This window comes from Triticum urartu, chromosome 3A, assembly GCF_056163025.1.
Source record: "Triticum urartu cultivar PI428250 chromosome 3A, HENAU_Tu73, whole genome shotgun sequence".
Taxonomy (NCBI): Eukaryota; Viridiplantae; Streptophyta; class Magnoliopsida; order Poales; family Poaceae; genus Triticum; species Triticum urartu.
The window spans coordinates 552,071,789-552,095,535 of record NC_141875.1 but is presented as its reverse complement, the minus strand read 5'-3'; the positions used below and the strand labels follow the sequence as shown (position 1 = coordinate 552,095,535).

General features: G+C 48.9%; 1 protein-coding gene across 1 annotated transcript; it reads left to right on the top strand.

Annotated features, from left to right (window-relative positions):
- The first annotated feature begins 14,733 nt into the window (after positions 1-14,733).
- LOC147980489 (uncharacterized) lies at positions 14,734-14,880 on the top strand. The gene has a single exon (XM_087516896.1). The coding sequence runs from the start codon at positions 14,734-14,736 to the stop codon at positions 14,878-14,880; it is 147 nt and encodes a 48-aa protein (XP_087373022.1).
- The last annotated feature ends 8,867 nt before the right edge of the window (positions 14,881-23,747 follow it).

The window sequence follows — 23,747 nt, the reverse complement described above, 5'->3', positions numbered from 1 at the left end:
TTGGTGGGGCGAGCGGCCATCTCAGATGAACACCGTATGCTGATGAGTATAGTGATGGAGAGAATCTCGTCCACCGAAAGCGGATTGCATGAAGCTTTTATGAGTCTACTGACAGGCTTTGAGGTACGTAAGATAATGTGTGATAGTACTGCACATGTTAGGTGTGCCCTGTGTAGATAGTAGCCCCTGAGACTCTGGTTGTCATTGGGAACGGCGACGAACAGAGGATCATATTCCCAGGTAATAACCATACTGCCTCTATGTGCAGGTGATGGAAGCTCCGGTGGCTAGCTGGACTAGTGAGTTTGCCAATTTAAAACGGCAACTGGATGCGGCAGACGCCGACATCGAGCTTGTTAACAAGAGGCTTGATGAGGCACATGGTAAGTGTTATTATCTGGTGAACGCCACATAGTAAGAGCAGCATGGTGCCAGTATCTTTAATATGCTGTGACTGCAGATGGAGCTGCCACTGTAGAAGCCTTGCGGGCGGAACTTGCCCGAGCCAAGGAACAAGCGAGGATTAGTAATGCGGCTGCTTTGAAGGCGGCCGAAGAGTTGAAAGCCGAGAGGGCCGCACATTGCGAGAGCCAAGAGAAGATGGCCAAAATGGTCGTAGAATTAAAAGACACTGCCGACCATTGCCGGGTCCTTGAAAAGGAAAACCAGGCGAAGGCAACGAACCTTGAGAAGGCCACGGCGGCGGAATAAGACACCCGTTCTGCTATGAGAGCGAAAAAGGAGGAGCTGCAGGAAGCCGAGGATATTGCGGCTGGGAAACCCTTTATGTTACGGAGAAAGTTCGGAGATCCACGTTATGCCCCTCTGGATCGGCTATGGAGTTCGGCAGATGCGTATATGAATTTGGCGGCGAACGCTGCCGATGCGGCCAAGTACTTCCAAGGTTAGACAGATCGTGAAGTGGACAAGCTGTTCTGGTCGCAATTCCACGTTCCAGAGCATCCGCTTTCATTGATTGACCAGCTAGCCGAATGGGCCGAACTGAATAGGTTGTCCGGACTCGCCATGAGGTCTGTTGTGGATCAGCTATGGCCGGAAGAGCCAAAGCCGAACAACTATTTTAGCTTAGTGCAGCAGTTCCTTGGTGCGGTGCCGCGCATTGATGCGATGAAGAGGTCGGCGTGCATAGAGGGCTCGCGGATGGCCCTTGCCCGTGTTAAAGCATACTGGGCGGAGATGGACGCTACCGCTGTTGCGGCGCAGGGTTCGCCCATAGGCCGAGTGGCTGCTGAGCACTACTTCGAAGAAGTTCTTGAGGGTGCTCGTTTGATAGAGGCCCAGTGCTCGAAGAATATTATGTTTGAGTGATATGTATTCTCATTGTAAACATAATGTTTTTATAAATTTTTATAAGGCTATGTTTTCCTGAAAGTAGTATGATGCCTCCTGGGCGGCCGTTTATGTATACATGTGTATAACCTGAAAGATTGCAGTCGTCGGCTTCAACCCCCACGCATATAATGCGGAGGTGCTCGCAAAAAACGCGTGTTCACACTTAAACCAACGTCTTGGTCCTATTAAGGAGGTGATAGCGTAGCGAGTGAGGCAACCGGACTATAATGCATTAACACTTTCACTTAGCCATAGGAGTTTGACAGTGGGGCTACTAGATAGCCCCTGGTGGCTCCGCACTCTCCCGGTCGCGGGGTGTGTACATGCCTGGCCAGAAAACAGCCCTTCGTTAAGCCGGAGGAATTCTAACATTCCAATGGGTCATCGAGTGGTTGACCAGTCTCACGCTGTATCATGACAGTCAGTTTTCGGCTTTCTCTACTGAGGTGCTCGTCCGGATGAACCAGGGCACAATCGTAGTAGTTCTCCTGGTGCTACCTTAGCCGGTAAAGCAGAACGTAAGGCACCAAAACATAGGAGCCAGGCAAAATCAACATTTGACCAAAGACAATGATTCGAAGCTGATGCATATAGGGCCAAACTCGCGATGCCGAACACTCCCTAAGGTATTCGGTCTTTGTGGTATAAATCGGGCCTAAATAGTGGCCTTTGTAAGAAGCCCCTTGTGTCCGGGTACGTGCATTATTCTGACGTGGCCACATGCCAAGACGTCAGCATCCTTCTCAAACTGTGCTAAGAATTCGGCGGATATGTATCAACAAGAAACAGTAAAAAAGGTTTACGCAGGTTCATAATCTAAAAAGAATCCTTGGAGCGGGTCCCTGCTGCACGTCTACGCCTGTGTCTCCGTTGTGCCGTATCCTGGACGGGTGTAGCACGATGATCATGTGTAAAAGAGAGGAACTTAGGTGAAAAAGTTGTCGTGCAAAAGGGATAGTTTTTAAAGAAACCATATATAATTCAAGATGAGTAAAAATTGCCACTTGTCTGCGCGCGTTGAGCCCTTGTATTTGTAATAGGGGTGTGACCATTGGTCTGGCATAAATTACAATAGAGGCACCGGACTCGATTAATCGTGTCCGAGGTCTTGACGACCTGTTAAATGCTTTAGCTGGTCAGGCCGTTTTTAGTGTGTGGCTGCCAAGGCAGCCGCACTCTCTTCGGCGCGCAAAGATCGCTTAATGCTTCCGTTCACTGTAATGATGCCACGTGGGCCGGGCATCTTGAGTGTGAGGGAAGCGTAGTGCGGTATTGCATTAAAGCGAGTGAAAGCTTCGCGTCCGAGTAGTGCTTGATAGCCACTTTGGAACGGAGCGATGTGGAAGGTTAAATGTTCGCTACGGAAGTTATCGGGGGAGCCAAATATAACTTTTAGTAGTAGGGAGCCCGTACAATGAGCCCCTGGGCCTGGCGTTACTCTTTTAAAGGTAGTATTGCTATGGCAAATTTTTGTTGGGTCTATCCCCATTTCGCGGATTGTATCCTGATATATCAGGTTTAGACTGCTGCCACCGTCCATCAGGACTCGTGTGAATTGGTATCCGTCAATTATTGGGTCTAATACCAGGGCAGCCCATCCTGCATGTCAGATACTTGCTGAGTAATCACGATGGTCGAAAGTGATCGGTTGAGACGACCAGTGGCAGGACTTCACGGTGATAGGCCCTTGGGTATATTTTTCTGGGAGTGCCATTTTGTTTCTTCCCTTGATCACATGTAACACGTTTACTGTTTTGACTTCTGGTGGAAATTTCTTTTGCTCCCCAGTGTCTTGCTTGAGAGGCTCATCCTCGTCTTCGCTTGGTGTATCCTCCCCCTTGTGTACGGCGTTGAGCTTGCCGGACTGCTTGAAGACCCAACATTCTCTGTGGGTATGATTAGCAGGTTTACTAGGGGTACTGTGGATCTGACATATTTGGTCCAGAATTTTGTTTAGGCTGGACAGTTCGTCTTTGGCGCCTTTAGAGGGTGGCTTTTGCTAACCTGGCCGAGAGCTTTTGAATCCGGCGTTTACTACCGCGCTCTTCGTGCTGTCTTCTTTATTCCGGCATTTGTTATTGCTGTTGCACCGTAATTTCCCATTTCCATCTCTGACTTCAGATGTACTGGGGTCGCTGGTGCTGCATCTGGCTAGCCAGCTGTCCTCACCCACGCAAAAGCGGGTCATAAGACTTGTTAATGCTGCCATTGTTCTCGGTTTTTCTTGGCCGAGGTGTCTGGCAAGCCATTCGTCATGGACGCTATTCTTAAAAGCTGCCAAGGCTTCGGTGTCCGGATAGTCAACAATTTGGTTCTTTTTAGTAAGAAACCTGTTCCAAAGTTTTCGGGCTGACTCTCCGGGCTGTTGAGTTATATGACTCAAATCGTCCGCGTCCGGAGGTCGGACATAAGTCCCTTGAAAATTTGCCCGAAAAGCGTCTTCGAGCTCTTCCCAGCTTCCAATGGAGCTCTCGGGGAGGCCCTTAAGCCAGTGACGAGCTGGCCCTTTGATCTTGAGGGGTAAGTACTTGATGGCATGGAGATCATCTCCTCGAGCCATATGGATATGGAGGATATAGTCCTCAATCCAGACCCCAAGGTCTGTTGTTCCGTCATATGCCTCTATGTTTACAGGTTTGAATCCCTCTGGAAATTCATGGTCCAGCACCTCATCGGTGAAACATAGGGGGTGTGTGGCACCCCTGTATCTGGGTATACCGCGTTGTTTGGATGTTTGTTGTGTTATATTGTATGCTGGGGCGCGCTTGCGTGGTCCATAAATGGATCTGGTTGCGCCGTCCTTTGGGTGCGAGCCCTCGCGTGGATCGCGTATTGTCTTGTGAGTGGCATTGTTTGCCGCTCTGTGTTGGCCATGAGGTCATCTATCCGGCCAGGTGGTTGTTTTGATTTTTGGTTGCGAGGGGTCTGAGGCCTCCTCGTCGAATTCAGGTAGCAACTTCCGCTTTGGGTAGCTCTTGGTGGGGCGATTGTCGCCGTACTTCGCTGCTGTGTTGAGTAATTTACTCCATCTGATTTGGAGTGTGTCTTGTGCAGCCTTGAGTCTTTGCTTCTGCTTTTTCAGACTCCTCGCAGTGGCAACAAGCCTTTGACGGGCATTCTGCTGCTCCGGGTGCCTGTCCGGTGTTATGTCGTCCGGACTATTATCTTTGACAGAATTGGTTTGTTCGGTTTGGTTCCCTGTTTTGCCGTGGTCCGGCCGTTGTTCGCCCTGCTCCAACGCTGGGTTCGTATGATCGTTATTTCTGTCGAGGCGGGATTTGGGGCGGCGCTTGCGCTGCCGCTTTGACTGCTTCTCGAGGGAACAAGCCTTCAGCGCGTCCTTCTGTTCCTCGTCGTCGTCTTCTTTTGGTGTGTCCACCATATATACGTTATATGATGAAGTGGACGTCCAGCGCCCTATAGGCGGTGGTTTCTCTTCGTCTCCTACATCGTCGTCCATACCGTCGATGTCTTCGGAGTCAAAGTCGAGCATGTCGGTTAAATCATCGACATTGGCTACGAAGTGGGTGGTGGGTGGGCGTCGAATTTCTTCGTCTTCCGCATCCTAATCCTGTTGGCCATAATCCGGCCAGGGCTCTCCTGACAAAGAGAGAGTCTTTAGTGAATTCAGAATGTCGCCGAGGGGCGAGTGCTGAAAGATATCCGCGTCGGTGAATTCCATGATCGGCGCCTAATCGGATTCGATTGGCAGTGGCGCGAATGGTTCGGAGTCCGGGAAAGATTCCGGCACCTTGGAGTCATTGTTGGTGTTTGCGCAGAGGTTTATGCTGGTGTTTGGCTTGATCGCCATTGAGACTACAGCCCCTGAGGCGGTGTCTAGCCACCCGTCCTCGATTGGTGCAGTTGGCTCCGAGCTAAGGGTCGGAGCTGATGCGGGCGCGGCCTCTAGGGTACTGTTCGGTGGCAGAGCTAGGTCATACCCATCACGACAGTGCGGCGCGCCCGGCTGTGGCTCGACTCCGTCGAAGATCAAGTCTCCGCGGATGTCGGCCGTGTAGTTCAAACTTCCAAATCTGACCTGATGGCCAGGGGCGTAGCTTTCAATCTGCTCCAGATCGCCAAGCGAATTTGCCCACAGTGCAAAGCCACCGAATACAAAGATCTGTCCGGGGAGAACAGTCTCGCCCTGGATCGCATCGCTATTGATGATAGCAGGAGCCATCAAGCCTAACGGCGACGACACAGAGGAACTCTCAATGAAAGCACCAATGTCGGTGTCAAAACCGGCCGATCTCGGGTAGGGGGTCCCGAACTGTGCGTCTAGGCCGGATGGTAACAGGAGGCAAGGGACATGAAGTTTTACCCAGGTTTGGGCCCTCTTGATGGAGGTAAAACCCTACATCTTGCTTGATTAATATTGATGATATGGGTAGTACAAGAGTTGATCTACCACGAGATTAGAGAGGCTGAACCCTAGAAGCTAGCCTATGGTATGATTGTATGTTATGGTGGTTGTCCTACGGACTAAAACCCTTCGGTTTATATAGACACCGGAGAGGGTTAGGGTTACACAAGGTTGGTTACAAAGGAGGAGATATCCATATTCGTATTGCCTAGCTTGCCTTCCACGCCAAGTAGAGTTCCATCCGGACACGAGATGAAGTCTTCAATCTTGTATCTTCATAGTCTAACAGTCCGGCCAATGGAGATAGTCCGGCTGTCCGGAGACCCCCTAATCCAGGACTCCCTCAAGGGGGTTTGGATGAACAGTTCCCGGTGGGGGTGGATGAACAGGACCCCGTGGTGTTGCCTCTTTATGAACAGGACCCCGATCGATCGAGCCGGTTGGGGATTGATGAACAGGACCCCATGGAGGGCTGGATGAACAGGACCACCCCATGGAGGGCAGGATGAACAGTAGACGGTGGAGGGCAGGATGAACAGTAGCCCATGGAGGGGTGGTTGAACAGGAGCCCGTGGAGAGGGCTGGTTGAACAGTAGCCGGTGGAGTAGTGCGCGGTGGAGGCTGGATGAACAGGAGCCCGTGGATGAACAGTCGCAGGTGGAGGCTGGAGGAGGTCGACGGTGGATGAACAGTAGCTCGTGGAGGCTGAAGAGGGTCGACGGTGGAGATGAACAGTATCCCGTGGAGTCCCATTTTGCGGTACGCCACACCCCTCCCGATGAACAGGACCCCCGTTTCGACCGTAGCACTCCAACACAAGTCTGTTTCCTCTGTTTTGCGGTACGCCACACCCCTCCCGATCAACAGGACCCCCATTTCGACCGTAAGAGGTTCGTTTCCTCTGTTTTGCGGTACGCCAGACCCCTCCCGATCAACAGGACCCCGTTCCGAACGTAGGAGGTCCGTTTCCTCCGTTGTGCGGTACGCCAGGCCTCGTTTCCATCGCCTGTTCCATCCAAGCCCTCCCGATGAACACGACCACGCATTCCATTCCGACCCAGCCGGTTGGCTCCCATGCGTTCCGTTGCCTCCCCACGAACACGACGCATTCTGTTGCCTCCCCATGAACACGACGACGACGTTGTTTCTCCGTTCCGACCCAGCAATGTACACGAGCCCTGGCCGTACGTATGCGGGAGTAGGCATTCGAGACCCCGCCCGTATGTACACATACGTGGCCGTATTTTCTTTCTTGCACCCTGGCCGCTGTACGTACGTGTACATGCTACGTGCGCGCCTCTACTACGACACGTGTGCGTCTCTACTACGACACGTGCGCACCTCTACATCGACCAGTATGTACGTACACGTTCGCGACTAGAATGAAAACGCTATGTACGCTTCGACCAGGTGGGTCCTGACTGTTAGGCACTTCCTTGCCTGCGAAGATGTAGCTGGTGGGTCCCAGCAGTCAGGGGGTGAATCGTTTTTTTTGCCCAGACGCACTTCCTTGCATGCGAAGATGTAGCTGGTGAGTCCCAGCAGTCAGGGGGAACCGCTTTTTTCACGAAATATAGTGGCCCGTCCGGTGGGTCCCAGCTGTCAGGTGGAGGGATCATTATTTTCTGCATAATAAGGAGGCACTTCCTTGCTGCGGCCGTGGACCCAGCTGTCAGCCTCTCAACGTACAGTCCACGTCCGATGGAAGTCGTTCCTTGACCACGTTAACCACGCCGCGCCAAGAGCACCAGGGCGGTGGACGACGGCGAGGCCTAGGAAGGGGACGGCACGGAGGCAGGGAAGACTCGGCAGTTGTTTCCCACGCGGAGGGGAGTATGACTGTACGAGGGTTTACTGGTTCGTCTGCCATCGCCGGAGAATAACAGCATGTGTGGGTGAGTAGAGGGATGGCTAGGCCAGCGATGGGAGTACGGTCGGGCGGTGAGGCCTGCGCGGCAGCACAACCGGCCGCGAGGAGGAGGGAGCAGGTAGTCCCGCCGGCGCTTGTTTGAGCGGCTGGAGCAGGAAGAGCAGAGATTGAAGAAGCATGACGGCCATTTGATGGACATCCAAGAGTCACTTCTTGTGCGTCAACCTTTTTTTAGGAAAGCCTCAAATCTGTGGAAAACAGCATACAACCCATCTGCCATTATTTCTAATAATTTACAGCCCATTTGCTAATTCTTAAGGTTTTTTTGGAGCCCATATTCTTTTTGTTAGCATTACAGCCCATATTGTGGCAACGGTTAAAAAATTATATGAAATTTTGCATATTTTGGTGCGGTCCGAACTGTTTTTAATCCCGAAATTTCGACTCACAATCCAACTGATTTAAAAAAATAAATGTATATCAACATAAAATCCAACAAATTCTCCATGCATAAAAATTAATGTAATTTAAAATCTTGAAATGAAAAAAAAGATATTTGAAACTAATTGCCGGTTTGATGTGTTTTAAAAATGTACAACCCATTTCTCATTACTGATGGGCCATTTTCTCGGCCAGCCGAATGAAAGCTCTCCTCGTCTTGAAAGATTTGCAGCCCAACATGCCTCACAAAGCGACTTACTTGGAAAATCACAAAAAACTGTGCTGTGGCCGTGGACCCAGCTGTCAGCTTCTCCACGTACAGTACTCATCCGATGGAAGTCGTTCCTTGACCACGTTGACCACACCGCGCGGAGAGCACCACGGCGGTGGACGATAGCGAGGCCTAGGAAGGGGACGACGCGGCAGTGGAAGCCCGCACGGAGAGGACTAAGAGGGTTCACTGGTTCGGCTGCGGTGTGAGGCTGCCATCGCCGCAGGACCTGGCCAGTGGTGGGAATAGTAGGGGGCGGTGAGGCCTCTGCGGTAGCACAGCCGGCCACGGGAGGCAGGAGCATGCGGCATGACCGACGCTGCTTTGGGCGGCTGGAGCAAGAAGACCAGAGGTTGAAGAAGCACTATGGCCATTGGATGGACATCGTACGGTCACTGGAGCTAGAACGTTCATATTGACTAAGTTGACAAAGCCCTTCGTCCCCGTCAACTTAGTAGCCCCACAAGTCAGCCTCCCAGCAAGGTGGGTCCCAGCTAGCCGGGGGAGTATTCATTTTTTGTGCGTAATAAGGAGGCACTTCTGGTGGGTCCGAGCTGACAGCGGGTGGAATGTTTTTTTCACGAAATACGGTGGCCCGTCCGGTGGGTCCCAGCAGTCAGGGGGAAACAATTTTTTCGCAAAATACTGGTGGCCCGTCCGGTGGGTCCCTGCTGTCAGGTGGAGGAATCATTATTTTCCGTGTAATAAGGAGGCACTTCCTTGCTGCCACCATGGACCCAGTTGTCAGCCTCTCCACGTACAATCCACGTCCGATGGAAGTCGTTCCTTCCACGTTGACCACGCCGTGCCGAGAGCACCAGGGCGGTGGACGACGGCGAGGCCTAGGAAGGGGACAACGCGGAGCCGGTGAAGATGCGGCAGTGGATGCCCACGCGGAGAGGAGTATGAGGGTTCACTCGTTCGGCTACGGTGTGAGGCTGCCGTCGCCGCAGGGCCTGGCCAGCGGTGGGAATAGTAGGGGGCGGTGAGGCCTCCACTGCAGCACAGCCGGCCACGGGAGGCAGGAGCAGGCGGCACGACCGGCGCTGCTTTGGGCGGCTGGAGCAAGAAGACTAGAGGTTGAAGAAGCACTACGGCCGTTGGATGGACATCGTACGGTCACTGCAGCTAGAATCGTTTATTTTTACTAAGATGACAAAGCCCTTGGTACGTCTACTTAGTAGGCCCACAGGTCAGCTTCTGAAACGGTGCGTCCCAGATGTCAGGGGGAGGAATCATTTTTTGGGCGGGTGAAGCTAGAATATCCGAGATTGAAGAAGAAGGACGGCATCCGTTGGATGGCATCCAACGGCCACTGCTGCTAGAACCGTGTGTTGACTATAAGTTGACAAAGCCTTGCATACGCGTCAACTCTGTTTTTTTAGGGGATGCGTCAACTTAGTAAGGCCAGAAGTGTGTGGCAGAGAACTTATAGCCCATTTGAGATTTGTAAGAATGTGTAGCCCATTTGAATTCTAATGGAATTTACCACAGCCCATTTACAGTTTGTTAAAAGTACAACCCATTTCAACCAACCGTTCAAAACTTAATTCAATAAAATTTCCCACATTTTGATGGGATCCGAAATATTATTATCCCGAAATTTCTAGTCAGATTAAATACAATTTCAATATAAATTTATATTACGTAAAAAATCAATGAAACATTGCGCTCGCAACAATTAATGAAATTAAAATTTTCAATATCCAAAAATAATATTTTATAAATTAATCACGTGTTTGGTGAATTTTTTATAGTTACTGCCCAGTTTTTATAATTACATCCCATTTATTATTTCTTAAAGCCCATTTTCTTATTAAGCCTAATGCATCCCTCTTACGAAAGATTTGCAGCCTAGCGGGGCGGAGAATAACAACTTGACCTTGCCTGGGTATTCCTAAAAAAAGTATAGCTGGGCTAGCAATTTTCAGCTTGAAAAAATTTAATATCTGGGCTGGATATCTGGCATGGGCTAGACGGGCCACAGCCCACCCAGTTAATACCTACAGCGATGTTTTCGTTGTTGTTCAGAGGAGAAAAATTAATATCTGGGCTAAACATCGAAAAACTTTGCAGTGCTCACACCTCAAAAACACAAATAGTGCTCGAGCTGCTTGGTCCCAGCTGTCGGCCGCTTCTTGTGCAATGGTGTGGGACCGTGATGTCAGGAAACCAGGGGGAAGCAAAATAAATAACTCCAGCGAGCGCTTCCACCTCTGCCTCGTTGTCTCCCGTGGAAACCCCTTTCCTCCTTTTTTTGCTCGGGCAAGGACCAATGCATGAAGCACGTCCATGCGGTTATTAGGCAAGAAATAAAAGCGCTTTGCATGCTATGAATTACGATGGCCTACATGGGTAGCTAATAAGGCACCCTCTTAACTGCTGTGATTAAATGTTGTGTTTAGAAGAGAGAAATATTCTTCTTTTCCACCAATCTGCTTGCACCTAGGTCGTGATGCACCTTCTAATACGACTTATTCACCTAGACGGAGGGAGTATAGTTTTATACATATATATATAATAAGGAGGCAGTTGCGTATGTGATGCTATGGACCTGGTGGGTCCCCATTGTCATCCTCTCCAAGTAAAGTCATCTCATCGCCCGCGCACGCTTTCCCCCCGAAACAGTCAGCGCCGCCCGCCCCGCTTCCCGGTGCAGGCGATTGCTCCGCCTTCAAACGACACAAGTGCCGTCCGTCCATCCATCTGCCGCCCACATTAATGATACGCGGTTGCCGAGGCGGCTACTCCGGCGCCACACGTCCGTCCCTCTGCCCGCCCACCATTGCTATATAAACTGCTGCGCCGGCCATAGCCGCAGTCATCCGCATCCGTTCCCTTTCTCCTGTCCACACCACTACTACCCACCATGGCTTCCTCGCGCTCCAGCGCTCTTCCGGATGGGCGGACGACGGACCACAAGGAGATGGAAGCCATTGCTACCGACCGGCTGGCCGGCAGGCAGCCGGAGAACGATGACATCCCAATGGAGAACATGGTAGTCGATGATCCGGCGCCAACCCCCTCCTCTGCGCCATCCTCGTTGGTGCATTGCACCATGACCATCGGCGAGGCCCGTGCCCAATATATGGACAGTGTGAGGCAGATGCGTCAGGAGAAGTTCCGGGAGGCGCAGGCCGACGCCGCCTACAACCACCATCTCCTCCAGGAGCATCTGCAGGCGGAGGAGCAGATCGCCACGGAGCGGGCGGAGCAGGAGGCACTGCTCGACTCGTACTGCTCCACCCGCAAGGGCCGCCTCGAGCGCTGGCAGGAGCACATGCGGGTGGCGGAGGCTGCGGCCGCCTACAAAGAGGCTAGCAAAGAGGGCGATGAAGTGGGCGAGGCGCTGTTTGGCGAGACCGAGGATGAGGCAGAGGACAATGTCGGCTCCGATGAGTCCCCGCTCCGCTGGCGTTGACGAGGCCCTGCTTCGTCGAGGCCCTGCGGCACCAACAACGAGGCAGAGGACACCGCCGGCTCCGCCGAGTCCCCGCCTCGCCAGCAACGAGGCAGAGGACATCGCCGGCTCAGCGGAGGCCCCACCCTACCGGCAACGCGGGGGAGGATTTCCACCGCTCCGCTGAGGCGCCGCCCGCCGGCAACGAGATAGAGGACATCGCCGGCTACGCCGAGGCCCCGCCCCGCTGCCAACGAGGCCGCGCCACACAGAAAATGAGGAAGAGTAGAACACGGTAGGTCGCCGCCGCTCGGGTCCAAGTAAGGCCACCACTGCAACCCTCCTATTGAAGCCAAGCTAGGCGGGTTGACCATTGACGGCCGGTTAGCTTCTTGGCGGCGACGTGGAGTCGGGGAGTTCTGCTGGAGAATAACGCTGCTTCTACTTAACTGCTGGTGCAGTTGGCTGACTGACACGTGGGCCCAATAGGCCACATGTCAGTTACGCAACTGCTCCTGCAGTTAAGTCACTGAAGCTTCTGTTCGGCTCAGCGGGACACAGGTGCGTAGCTTCGGTTAATTAATTATACCTCCAGTGCACCCCTTTTTAGTTGAAGAATGTATGAAATGTAATGAAATCTGGCATGTTTATATGAAATCCGACTGTGTATGAATGAATTTATTTCGATTAGTTCGAATTCCTGTATCACTAGCATTGGATGAACTTGCAAAACAATATGTACTAGCATTATTCCCAGGGTGATCACCTCGTTTGCAGCAGTTTCCCATGTACTCCCTCCGGTACTTTCCAGTCTGCATACAAGTTTTGTCTGCAGTCAAAGTATCTCTACTTTGACCAATCTTATACAAAAAAGTATGCACTTTCACAATGTGCGAAGTAAAAAGGAACATAAGGAGTACAAAGAGTTTGAGCAGGTTTTTAGCGTTTCTATACATTGCAATCAAACACACAGGCCTGGCAATTCATAGAGAACATTCAAAACAATCGATGATTATGCATCTCAGCGACTCACATGTCAGAGGCAATATTTACTTCACAACTAAAGAATAAAGAAAAAATTGATCGACGCTGCTGACAGCAAGGGCGTTCCATTCAAAAATATCAAACGCATGTCTTGCTAAAATCAATGAGCAAAATTTGACAAGGTTGTGCCATTCCAAAATATCAAATGCCTACGATTGTGGAATGGGCAGGGTTTGACATCAGTTCGGACATTGACATGGCACCTCGTGCTAAATAAACCAGCTGTTCTTTTTGTGTAGTTCCACCAAAATCAACCAAATTCGCGCATAGCTTGTATGATTTCACCCTTATATGTTGCAACACCTTGAACTTATCGGCACCTCCTTTCTTGTGGTGGAAATGAATGGTTCGATGTATTCATGAACATTTTGTGCAGTTCCCATTGAAATCAAGCTGAGCACCCCTGTTTACACAAATACAAAAAAGTGATTAGTATAGAGCAAACTGTACAATGAATTTACAGTTTCAACAGGCACATACACTACTAGGGAAAACCTTATACACAGAAGTTTATCAGTAGCGCGGTTTAAAAATGGGCGCTACTGCTAATTATTAGTAGCGAGGGGTATAAAAACCGCGCTACTACTAAGTTGATAGTAGTAGCGAGGGGTATAAACCCACGCTGCTACTAAGTGGTGTCCAACAATGCCCCGCGGATAGGCCATAGTAGTAGCGAGGGGTATAAAACCGGCGCTACTACTAAGTAAGTAGTAGTAGCGCAGGTCAGACCCCCATGCAAGTACTAAGCGTGTCCACCCTGGCCCGATCCACACTCCCACCCCACCACGAACACATGACTAAAAAACAATGTTCCTCGGTCCACCCCACCCCGGCTCCTCTCCCCATGATCTCCTCGCCGCCTCCACCACCCACACCGACCGGTTCCGGCGAGCATCGGTCGCGCGCAATACTCCCCCAAGCTCCGCCCCTCCCTCCCCTCCATCCAGATCCGACATGGTTGCAGTTCCTACATGGCCACCCTCTTCTCCACCACGCTCTCGCACCACTTCATCCCGCTCCTCCGCCGCCTCCTTTGACTGCGGCCCGCTGCGCGCCGTGTCAGCGCTGCTGGCGCCGCGGAGGCGGCTCCTGCTGCCCGTGGCCATGGGGGATGCTGCCATTTCCGGTGACAGCGCGACAGAGGAGGAGCTGAGCTGTTGTGCGTGCCAGACAAGGAGCTCAAATCCTGCTTCGGGAGACAACGCACAGGAAGTAGCAGCTGAGCCAGAGGAGACGCATGGGAGGGAATGCCCCGTTGCCGTCCGCCTGACACCCCTTCTTCTTCTCCGCCGTTGGCGTCGTCCCCATGATTCAGTTGCTCTCTCGCCAGATCTGAATGAACAGGGCATCTCAAAGGTTCATTCTCCAGCTAAGTACGCTTTTGATTTCTTTTTCCTCCTTCATTAATTGCAAAGGGGATTAATCACCGCTATCTGATTCTGCTTGTTGTATTGTTGTTTTTGAGTAAAATTGGTATGCCTATATGTAGAGAGTTTTGTAGCTAACTGATGAAAATAAAATGTGGCATCTCAGAAGCCTTTTTGTTCGTCTGAATCCTAAAGCTATATGCAGATGCGTAGATGGGGAACTTAGGGGAGCATTAAGATTAAAACGTGAGGGTCAGTTTCAATAGATAGTAAGATTAAAGCGCCAGGGTAATTTTTTACTGAAAGTCAAATTGCTGTATATTTCTTCAGTGGGTGCATCTGCATCGGGCAACCCAACGTCTTCACCATGATTGAGCTGATCAATCTTCACATCTGAATGAACAGGGCATCCATCCATCTCAAAGGTTTATTTTGTACGACTAGCTAATTAAACTTCTTATTTGTTTTTTCTTATTCTTCCTTTAGTAATTGCTAGCTGATTCTACTTGTTGTATTGCTGTTGATGTGAATCCCATTTGAAAATTTCTTTGCATGCAACTGCAATGGCAATGCTAGCAAAGTAAGGAACGCTAAGGCTAGGCAGAGCAAGGAAGGGGAAGGATGACCATGCCGTGGGGGCTGGTTGCGTACATGGTGGACATGGTGTGGGCGGTGCTCGCCTGGTGGGTGTCGGCATGCCTGCTGGTCGCCAACGAGATCGCCCGCGGCATGCGGGCTGGGGAGATTGGCCCCTTCGTCGTGGGGTGAATCTCACTTTGGGAATCCTCCCTTCTAACTCCTTCATGCAGGTGCTCTGCTCTGAACCTTCTGCTCTAGTTTCTTTGCTAGTAAATTGAAGAACATGGGGATACATTTTTTTATTACCCTATCTGCTCTGTATCCTGAAATACACGCCGGCGATGTGTTAATTGGCTCTGAGATTTGTGTTTGCCAAATATATTAGAGTACCTAACAAGAGGCTAATGAGAGACTTTATACAGAGTAGTTTTATCTTCTGGATATAGGTTATTTTTCTTCTGGATAAGATAAGATGTTGTTATACTGGTATAGGTTATACTATACTGGTATAGGTTATTTTTCTTCTGGATAAGATAAGATGTTGTAAAATAGTCTCGGCTTGAACTAAGTTCAAATTGGTTCAGTAAATCACTACGCAAATGAATGCTCCATTGCAGCAGAGCTGCACATGGACGTGGAGTTGCTATACAAGTGAATGATGTTCTGCACTTTTGCTTATTGTACGGTCCTCCTTTTGCCCATTTTATTTCCATAGGCAATGTACTCTGATTCAGCCAGGACATCACACGACCGTGCTCTATTTCTTCTCAGGTCCAGCCTGATTCAAGCTTCCTGGACAGCCACAAGGCATGCCTTGGCTGCCATTGAGCAGAATGCCGCTGGTGGCCAGCAGCGACAGAGTGCCGTCTCAGCGGATAAGGGAGTATCAAATGAGACATCATCACCATCAAGCGTGCATGGGAGTTTTTCCTGCAAGCAAGTATCTCATTATCCTTACCTTCATCTGAACCACACTTGCATTTCTAAATCTTTGGAGATGGCGTAGGATAAGGCCCAGATGAACGCTTGTGGAAATATTACAGCCCCATTGTTAGGAGTACAAGTTAAGTCCTGACAGACTGGGCGTAAGTGGATTGGTTTGCCTTTTGATTAGTATATAAGTAGATGGTAGCAGACCTAGACAAATAACATTAAAAATAGACTTCGATATTCCCTGTTTTGAAGAGCAGTGGGAATCAATTTTGTGATGTCCTCTGTTGGCAATTTCCCTATCCATGGAATGATAAATTTTGAACAGATGTTAACTATCAAATATTTCAAGCATATATAGCTCAAATACACTAGTATTTCTTGAATGCACCAAAACAAGAAGATATCATGAACACCTACAGCTAGGGTATGCATTTAGTAGGTGTTTTTCCGTTTTGAAGATTCATAATAGACTAAAAGAGACAGAAATTGAAGAAAATAACCTACTGGATTTGCACGAGGGCGCGAACTAACAAGTTTTCACTTTCTCGACTGGGTGCAGGGTGATCGACAAGGACTACTACGGACCGATGGGAGTCGTGCTCTTCAACTACTCAGAGGTAGACTTCACCGTGAAGCCCCGCAACCGCATCATACAGATTATCGTCCAGGTGATTGTGACGCAGGACGTCCTCGGGGTGGAGGACCTCGACGCCACCGTCCGGTCACCGAGGTGGAGGACGATGCCACCGTCCGGAGTTCCTCAAGGTGGAGGACCTCGACACTTTGTACATACATCTAGAGAAGTGGTCTGGTTAGGTTGGTGGTGAAACGCTAGGGAAGGTACCAACCTTTTGATGATGGTTGTCTGCGTCCTCATGATCTCTTCGAGTTGAGATGTTCAATGTTGCATCCATGAACACTGCTAGTGTTAAAATGGTTCTGTGAAATTTATTTTGCACTGGACATGTCTCTGATCTCCATTCATGAATACTGCATCTATTTTTATTTTTTTAATTCCTAATTTGTTACTAGTAGCGTTGGGAAAAAAGTGCCCTACTAGTATTTAGGATACTAGTAGCGCTGGTTTTATAGGCACGCTACTACTACTTCATTAGTAGTAGCGCGAGTCTGTAATAGCAGTAGCGTGTGTGGCACACGCTACTACTAACAAAGTTAGTAGTAGCGCGGGTCTCACCCACGCTACTACTAACTATTAGCTGTAGCGCGATACTAGTAGCGCGGGTACCCGCGCTGCTAGTAGCCATTTTACCCGCGCTGCTAGTAGCCTTTTTCCTAGTAGTGATACATGGTCCATGTAGAGCACACTTTTAGAAAAATGGAACTCACCAGAAAGAATCCTAGAACAACATTGTACTCGCGCATCACATCAAAAAAATGGAGATTTTGTCAGTCCTTCTGAGCTGAAGTTAGTTTGGTCTTGTGGGGAGTAATGTAACCATCCTTCAACTGCTCCTTCTAATGATAAGATAGACAGGGCTTCTTCATCCTGGCATAATCGGAACTAGTCACTTCTTGTACTCCATATTCTTCTTCAGAGGAAGATGATCCTGTTGTGCAAAGACAAGAGGACTACTAAATGCTAGCATCACTGTTTGCTTGAAAAAAAGGAAAGGAAATATTTAAAACAGCACATATGAAGCACTTCTCAAGGACAATACCACTTTTTCATGACAGCACCGGGAGTTGATTTTTGTTTTTCTTCCCCTACTTCTTCCCCTTCATCACTTGGTTCAATAACAAACAAGCTTCGCCTTCAATGTAAGATTTGGCATGTCAATTAGGGAGCACAAGTATAGTACTAAACTTAATTTTCTGATGAAAGTGGAAAAATACAGGCCAGCAGTTGTGAAATATCCTTATCCTACCTCAATGGGATATTACGGTGCACCTACAGATTAGAAGTCTTGTCTCCATTTGTGTAGTTCACTAAAATCAAGCAACATTATCGTACAAGTAGCACAACATATGAATGCACACTGCAGAATCATGTGAAAGAAGGCTAGTACTAACCTCTCATGATGCGGAATTCAAACAACTCACAAGAAGAAGATCTGAACCAAATTCGCCTTAACGGATAGGAAGTAAGATCTCCTCTTGTGCAGTTCCACTAAGATCAAGCAATCAAGCAACGTTGTCGGTGTGACATTTTGGTTGAGCTGCACAAAACACTCTTAAAACAAAAGTGTTTTGTGCAGTGCAACAAAAGGTCACAATGGCAACGAGGTGAAGCAGATAACCCTATTTACACAAAGGTGCAAAGGAAACAATTAGGGGTCAATAACGGTGGATGACATAGAAGCCAACAAAAAGAAGCATCTACCTTATCTAAATGGGAAAGAAAGCAAGATAGTAGCATTTCTCAAATGATGGCATTGATTAATATTAACATAGAGATTATATTAACAATAAAATTCGTTAAACATGTAATTTGCTTTTAACTGTGGCATTGCATCAATTTTCCAGCGGCATTATTAGAGGGTGTTTGTTTACAGGGACATTTTGGTGTAGGGACTAAAAAAACTCCGTGTCAGTCCCATCTAAACCAAAGAGGAGGTACTTTTAGGGACTAAAAGTGGGCATTTGGGACTAAAGAAAGAAGACCCCGAGGGAGTCTTTTTGGGACTTTTTCCAATAGTTGCCCCTGCCACGCATCGCGCCTTGTCTCTATTAGTTCATTACTAGGGGTAACATGGTCTTTTAGCATGTCATTTAATAACCTCTAGTCCATGTTTAGTCCCTGGAACCCAGCAGGTAGGGACTAGGGAGTTTTTAACCAAACAGGACCTTAGATTAACAACAGCTAATGAGTTGCACGGGACAGTGGACGCACCAGCACCATGTGCATCTACCGATGTACTGTGGTCATGCACAGTCTGTTGCAACAAAGAACAAGCAACCAAGGAGCATATTTGTGTTGGTCCCAGTTTTGTTATCTTTAGACGCCTTTCCCTATGTGAGCGCAGCAAATCTAGTCCTGCTCAAACTCTATAGCCTTGTCCCTTCCTTTCCTTTTTGAACTAGTACTTTCACCCCTTCCTTTCCTCTTTGAACCACGTCCTAGATTTATGCGATACAACTTTCCCCACTACTTTCCCCCATTCCTTTCCTCTTTGAACCACGTCCTAGATTAATGCTATACAACTTTCCCCCTTCATTTCCTCTTTGAACCACGTCCTAGATTCATGCTATATACAACTTTTCCCACTACTTTCCCCCACTCCTTTCCTCTTTGAACCACGTCCTAGATTCATGGTATACATGCAGCTAGAGCAATGCATGTGGAGTAAGTAAATTATACCTTAAGGTTCTTGGGGCATGTTCGGTGGGCGACGGGACGACGGCGAAGAAGAAGGGGTCGGAGGCCCTCCCGCGCCGCCGCTGGGTGGAAAGTGAACAGCTTCTCCGGTAGTCCCTCGCCTACGGCGACAGCGTTAAGCCTCCTTCCCTTCCTGGCGGACGGATCCTGCCGGCTCTTTGAGCAGCAGTGAGGGGAGAGAGAGCCAACGAAGTCTTGTTTAGATCTGGAGAGGGCAAGAGAGTGTGAAGAGAGCAACTACAAGCGCTGAGGCTCCAGCGGGAGAGGGTGAGAGAGTGAGTGAACAGGCTAACCAGCTACACAACCCTCCTGTTATGTTCAACGAGAGGGAAATAACCTTTTATGCATTCTTGCATTCGTGTGACAAGCATGCCGTGTTTTTTTGTGTGTGTGGGAGTCATTGGGATTTCAATCATAATCGTGTCATGTGGCTTTGGTGGTAAGACTATCCACAGCGGTGCAGAAATAATGCAGCCTTAGTCACCTTACCTCTCTCCACGTAGTATGTTGGGTCCCACTAGTCAGAGTGTGAAACAACCAAATTAATAAGAAAAATTAAAAGCGCCAGCGGTGTATCTTACCTCACACATCTCTCTACTGCTTGGGAACACTGTCCTATTGATCCCTCTGTTCGCTCACGTACTATTTTAAGTGAATCCTTATTATAACATGCACACAAATTTTGGCCACTTGTATTCGACTTAAGTCAGTGTGCCACCGTATCTCGTATAGTTACTACTCCCTCCGTCTAGGTGTAATAAGTCACGTTAGAAGGTGCAACGGGACCAAGGTGCGTGTGTGTGTGTGTGTGTTTAACACCATGTGTGTGTTAGAGAGAGCGACAGATCGACCTACTCCTATAGAGAGATGTTGTGTAGTGTACGATTTTAGCCACAAGAGTCGGTGCATCCTCTCGTTTCCGGGCGTGTCCGGTAGGGACATGCGGACAGCTGCCACGCCCGCTCCTGACCAGCCTGGCCCACCCAAAGCCCCTCCATCTCCCGCGCGCTTCCCGCCTGAAACGGTCAGTGCCGCATTCATGCCCGGGCAGAGTGGACGCGACCAGTCACTGGCGCAAGAGTGATGGTTGCTTCGTCCGTCCAACTTACTGCTGGGTCTATGTGATTTGACGGCTCATTGGTCTTTATTACTGAGGTGGTAGGACTGCTGGATGTCCCACGCTTTCGGCGAAAGGAGGTATACTACTACTAGATTACAATTTTCTCCATTCTTACAATGGAGGCGCGCAAGAGCAGTGAAAACACGCAGGCTCAGTGATTACATGGCCCAGCTCACACTACTATCACCGTGCGACACCTAACTCTTTACATAGTACTCCCTCTATTCCTAAATATTACTAGATGAGTCCCCGCGCGTTGGCGCGGAACAGCGGTATATCTCTCTGCGCAAAATTATCGATTTCATAGAACAAAAAAAACTCTATAACCGCATGACAAATGTGGTAGCCAAACTAAATAAACTCCCATCATCATTTAGATCATCCCACATAAGGAAAAAAGATCAGCCAACTCCTGAACTCCTACTGCATAATGGGATTATATTTTTATTTTTGACATGTTAATGGGACTTAAAAGCTCACTTACATGCATGCTATCGGTGCATGCTTGCATGCAGACATGTTGATGTGATTTAAAACCCACTCACATGCATGTGGCACGGTATTTCTGCATCCTTGCATGTGGCTTAGTGCGGAGCCTCTCAACGTCAAGATCAGACGGCTATAATGGACTGATTTACTTCATCTAACGGCTACATAAATTTTGATGACGTGGCTCAAGGAGAGGATAGAGAATTCCTAGTAGTGGGGGCTAGCTATTACTAGTAGATATAAGTCTTTGTAGAGATTCCACTACATACGGAACAAAATGAATGAATCTACACTTAAAATGCATTTATATACATCCGCATGTGGTTCATGGTGAAATCTCTACAAAGACTTATATTTAGGAACGGAGGAAGTACTAGTATAGTACGTACTGTAATTTATCAGCGAGATAAATTTGTACATTGCTATGAAGCTTCCAGCTTCTGTTACATGTATCTTGCGTCCAAGGTTGCCCGTTGCAACATTTCATCAAATACAAAGGAGATTAACATGCATGCTATTGCATCTCAATGATTGACAGATCATAGCAAATATGTACTCCCTCCGTTCCAAAATAAGTTTCTCAACTTTGTGCAAACTTTAGTACAAAGTTGTACTACTACTAAAGTTGACACTTATTTTGGAACAGAGGCAGCTAAAGAAAAAAATGATCCATGTAGTCCCTAGCCCTTGAACCGTGAACCCTGACCAGGCTTCAATTTGCTGGCGACGTTCGAGCTTCCTAATAAATGAAGTTTGCAACCTTTTGACCATCGGATCATTTTGTACAGTTTCACCAAAATCGAGATGAGCATCCCTGTGGCAAAGAAATTGAACAAGCGTGATTAGAATAAGATTACTGGGACTAGTTGATGAGACATAAACTCATCACAAATACAATACGTAGAAGCCAGTAGAGGTATGTGCGGGGCAAAGAAGTAGAGAAATATCCACATGGAGTGATGTGGGCAGCTGGAGCAGTGGTGCAAGCCGGCTGTAAAGGGAGTTGTACCTGAGGGACGTAGCTCAACCTTGAGGAGGGCGGCGGGTGGCAGCAACTGCCCACGTCGCGGCAGTGAGCAAGGGACGAAGGCAACCTCACCGGCTTTGTGAGAGAGAACGGTGGGGACCCCTGATCGGGACGTGCTGACAGTGGGTTTTCGCCATCGGCGACGGCCACCGCATCTACACTAAGCATCCAGCCCTTCCCCAAGCGGATGTGATCCGCCGGGATGTTAGAGATGTGGCCATAGTCGTTTTGTGTGAGAGAGTGTGAAGAGAGCAACCCCAGCAAGCAACCGTGTAGGATGGCCCGTCCTGACTATGTACTCCTTTTCTCTCCATATGAACCAATCATATTGCGTACGTGCCACTGAAGAAAAAACTTTATTTATAAATGACGTGGCACCTACTACTCGTTCTTGTATAACCTTGCGCTTGGCATCTCCAAAATATTGACCTTTCGATTGGCTCTTCACCTCTTCGGGAAGTCGAGCAATAATGGTAGTGAAGTATATATCATTCTGGCTATATGAGACAGAATGAATTGTTGCACATCCACCACGTGGGCGAGGGTCGAGGGGCAAGGGAGAGTGCTACATACGGAGCAAAATGAGTGAATCTACACTCTAAAATACGTCTATATACATCAGTGTTTGGAGTATGTACTAGTAGTTCATATTGAAATCTACTGAAGGACATATATATTCCAAACAATATGATATAATCTCTATAACCAAGGTAGTAGGGACGAGGAGTAAACGGAGGGAGTAGTAAATTTTTCTCCTCGTCCTGCCAGCCACCGCGCGCATGGGCGAGGGAGCGGGCGTAAGGCGTAGTAAGCAAGTTTCACCTCATCCTGCGAGCCACCGCGCCCGTGGGCGGGGGAGACGGCGTACTAAGCAAGCTTCTCCTCGTTCTGCGAGTTGAAGGGACACATCAAAAGTACTCCAGTGTATAGAGCCTTGCCTCTAAGGTAGGCCCCACATGGTTTGCCTCTTTTTTTAAACATAACACGTCAAGTCACAATTTGTTTGTTCACTCGTGGTAGACGATCCTCCCTCCACCAAGTGGACAACCAGTACACGTGCCAAATTACCACGTGGGCTGCCTTTTTTGTATAGAAGTGAGCTCCACCGTGTACCCGCGTGGGTGTGGTTGGGAAAGAGACGGGAGTACGTGCACTGTGCATGCACCTCTTCTCTTCGTGCACGTTCCCCACCTACGTGGGTGTGTGGGAGAGATACAAACCGCGTTCGTGAGTGTTTTTTGTTTTGGGGTGGGGGTGGGGTGGGGGGTTGATTTCCTGAATTATTTGTGGGAATATGTGTCGATGACATCTCAGACAAAATTTTGCATGCAATGTGTGTGAAATGGAGGCCTATCCTTATCATACATAGAGGGTCGGGCAATCCACGATAAGAAAGGGAGGGGTCATAGCTACGATAGAGTTGAAGAGAGGATCAAGTGGATGGGTGCGAGATCGATGAAGAGAGCCATCGAAATTGTGTGTGTGTACAAGTCAAAGATATAGGGCGACTGGCCTACCGGAACGTTAGAGGGCACACGTCAATTTTGTGTGTGGTAGGGAGACATGACTAGAGCGCTCGATGTATCGGTGTGTGTGTGGGGGAGGGGGTGGTGGGAGGGGTAGGCAGAGGCCTAACTATAGAGGTAGAACGACTCGTATATGTGTTGAGAAGGAGATACCCAGCTATGTCTTGAGGGAGATCAGTCGACATCCATACATAACTGAAGGACGGGAAATATGATGGGAGAGAGATAGAGGAGAGAGAGAGAGGGAGGGAGGGAGAGGGAGGGAGAGGGGTAGAGTGCTGGATGGGTGATGGAGTTGCTTCTCGAAGATTGTGGGAGAAGCCTACTAGACAAACTGAGGGTGGAAATTCAATGTTATCAATAAGAGTGGGGATGTGTTTCTGTGTGTGCCTGTGCGTGATAGATCTGTCGGGACGCCTCCATGGATGATGAAGGGGAACCATGTGTTTGGTAAGCAAACCTAACTAGATCGGTAGATCAACTGTAGTTTGTCGGAGGAAGGGAGAGACACAACTAATGAGGTAGATCGATTGACGTGTGGGTAAAAACGAGTTTTAAGGACCTAGCTAGCTATATGTATAGTGAGAGATCGGTCGGTGTATGTCCATTTGTTAGAGGCTAATA

Coding starts and splice junctions, on each gene's coding strand:
- LOC147980489 (XM_087516896.1), top strand. CDS start 14,734: ATGACCATGCCGTGGGGGCTGGTTGCGTACATGGTGGACATGGTGTGG.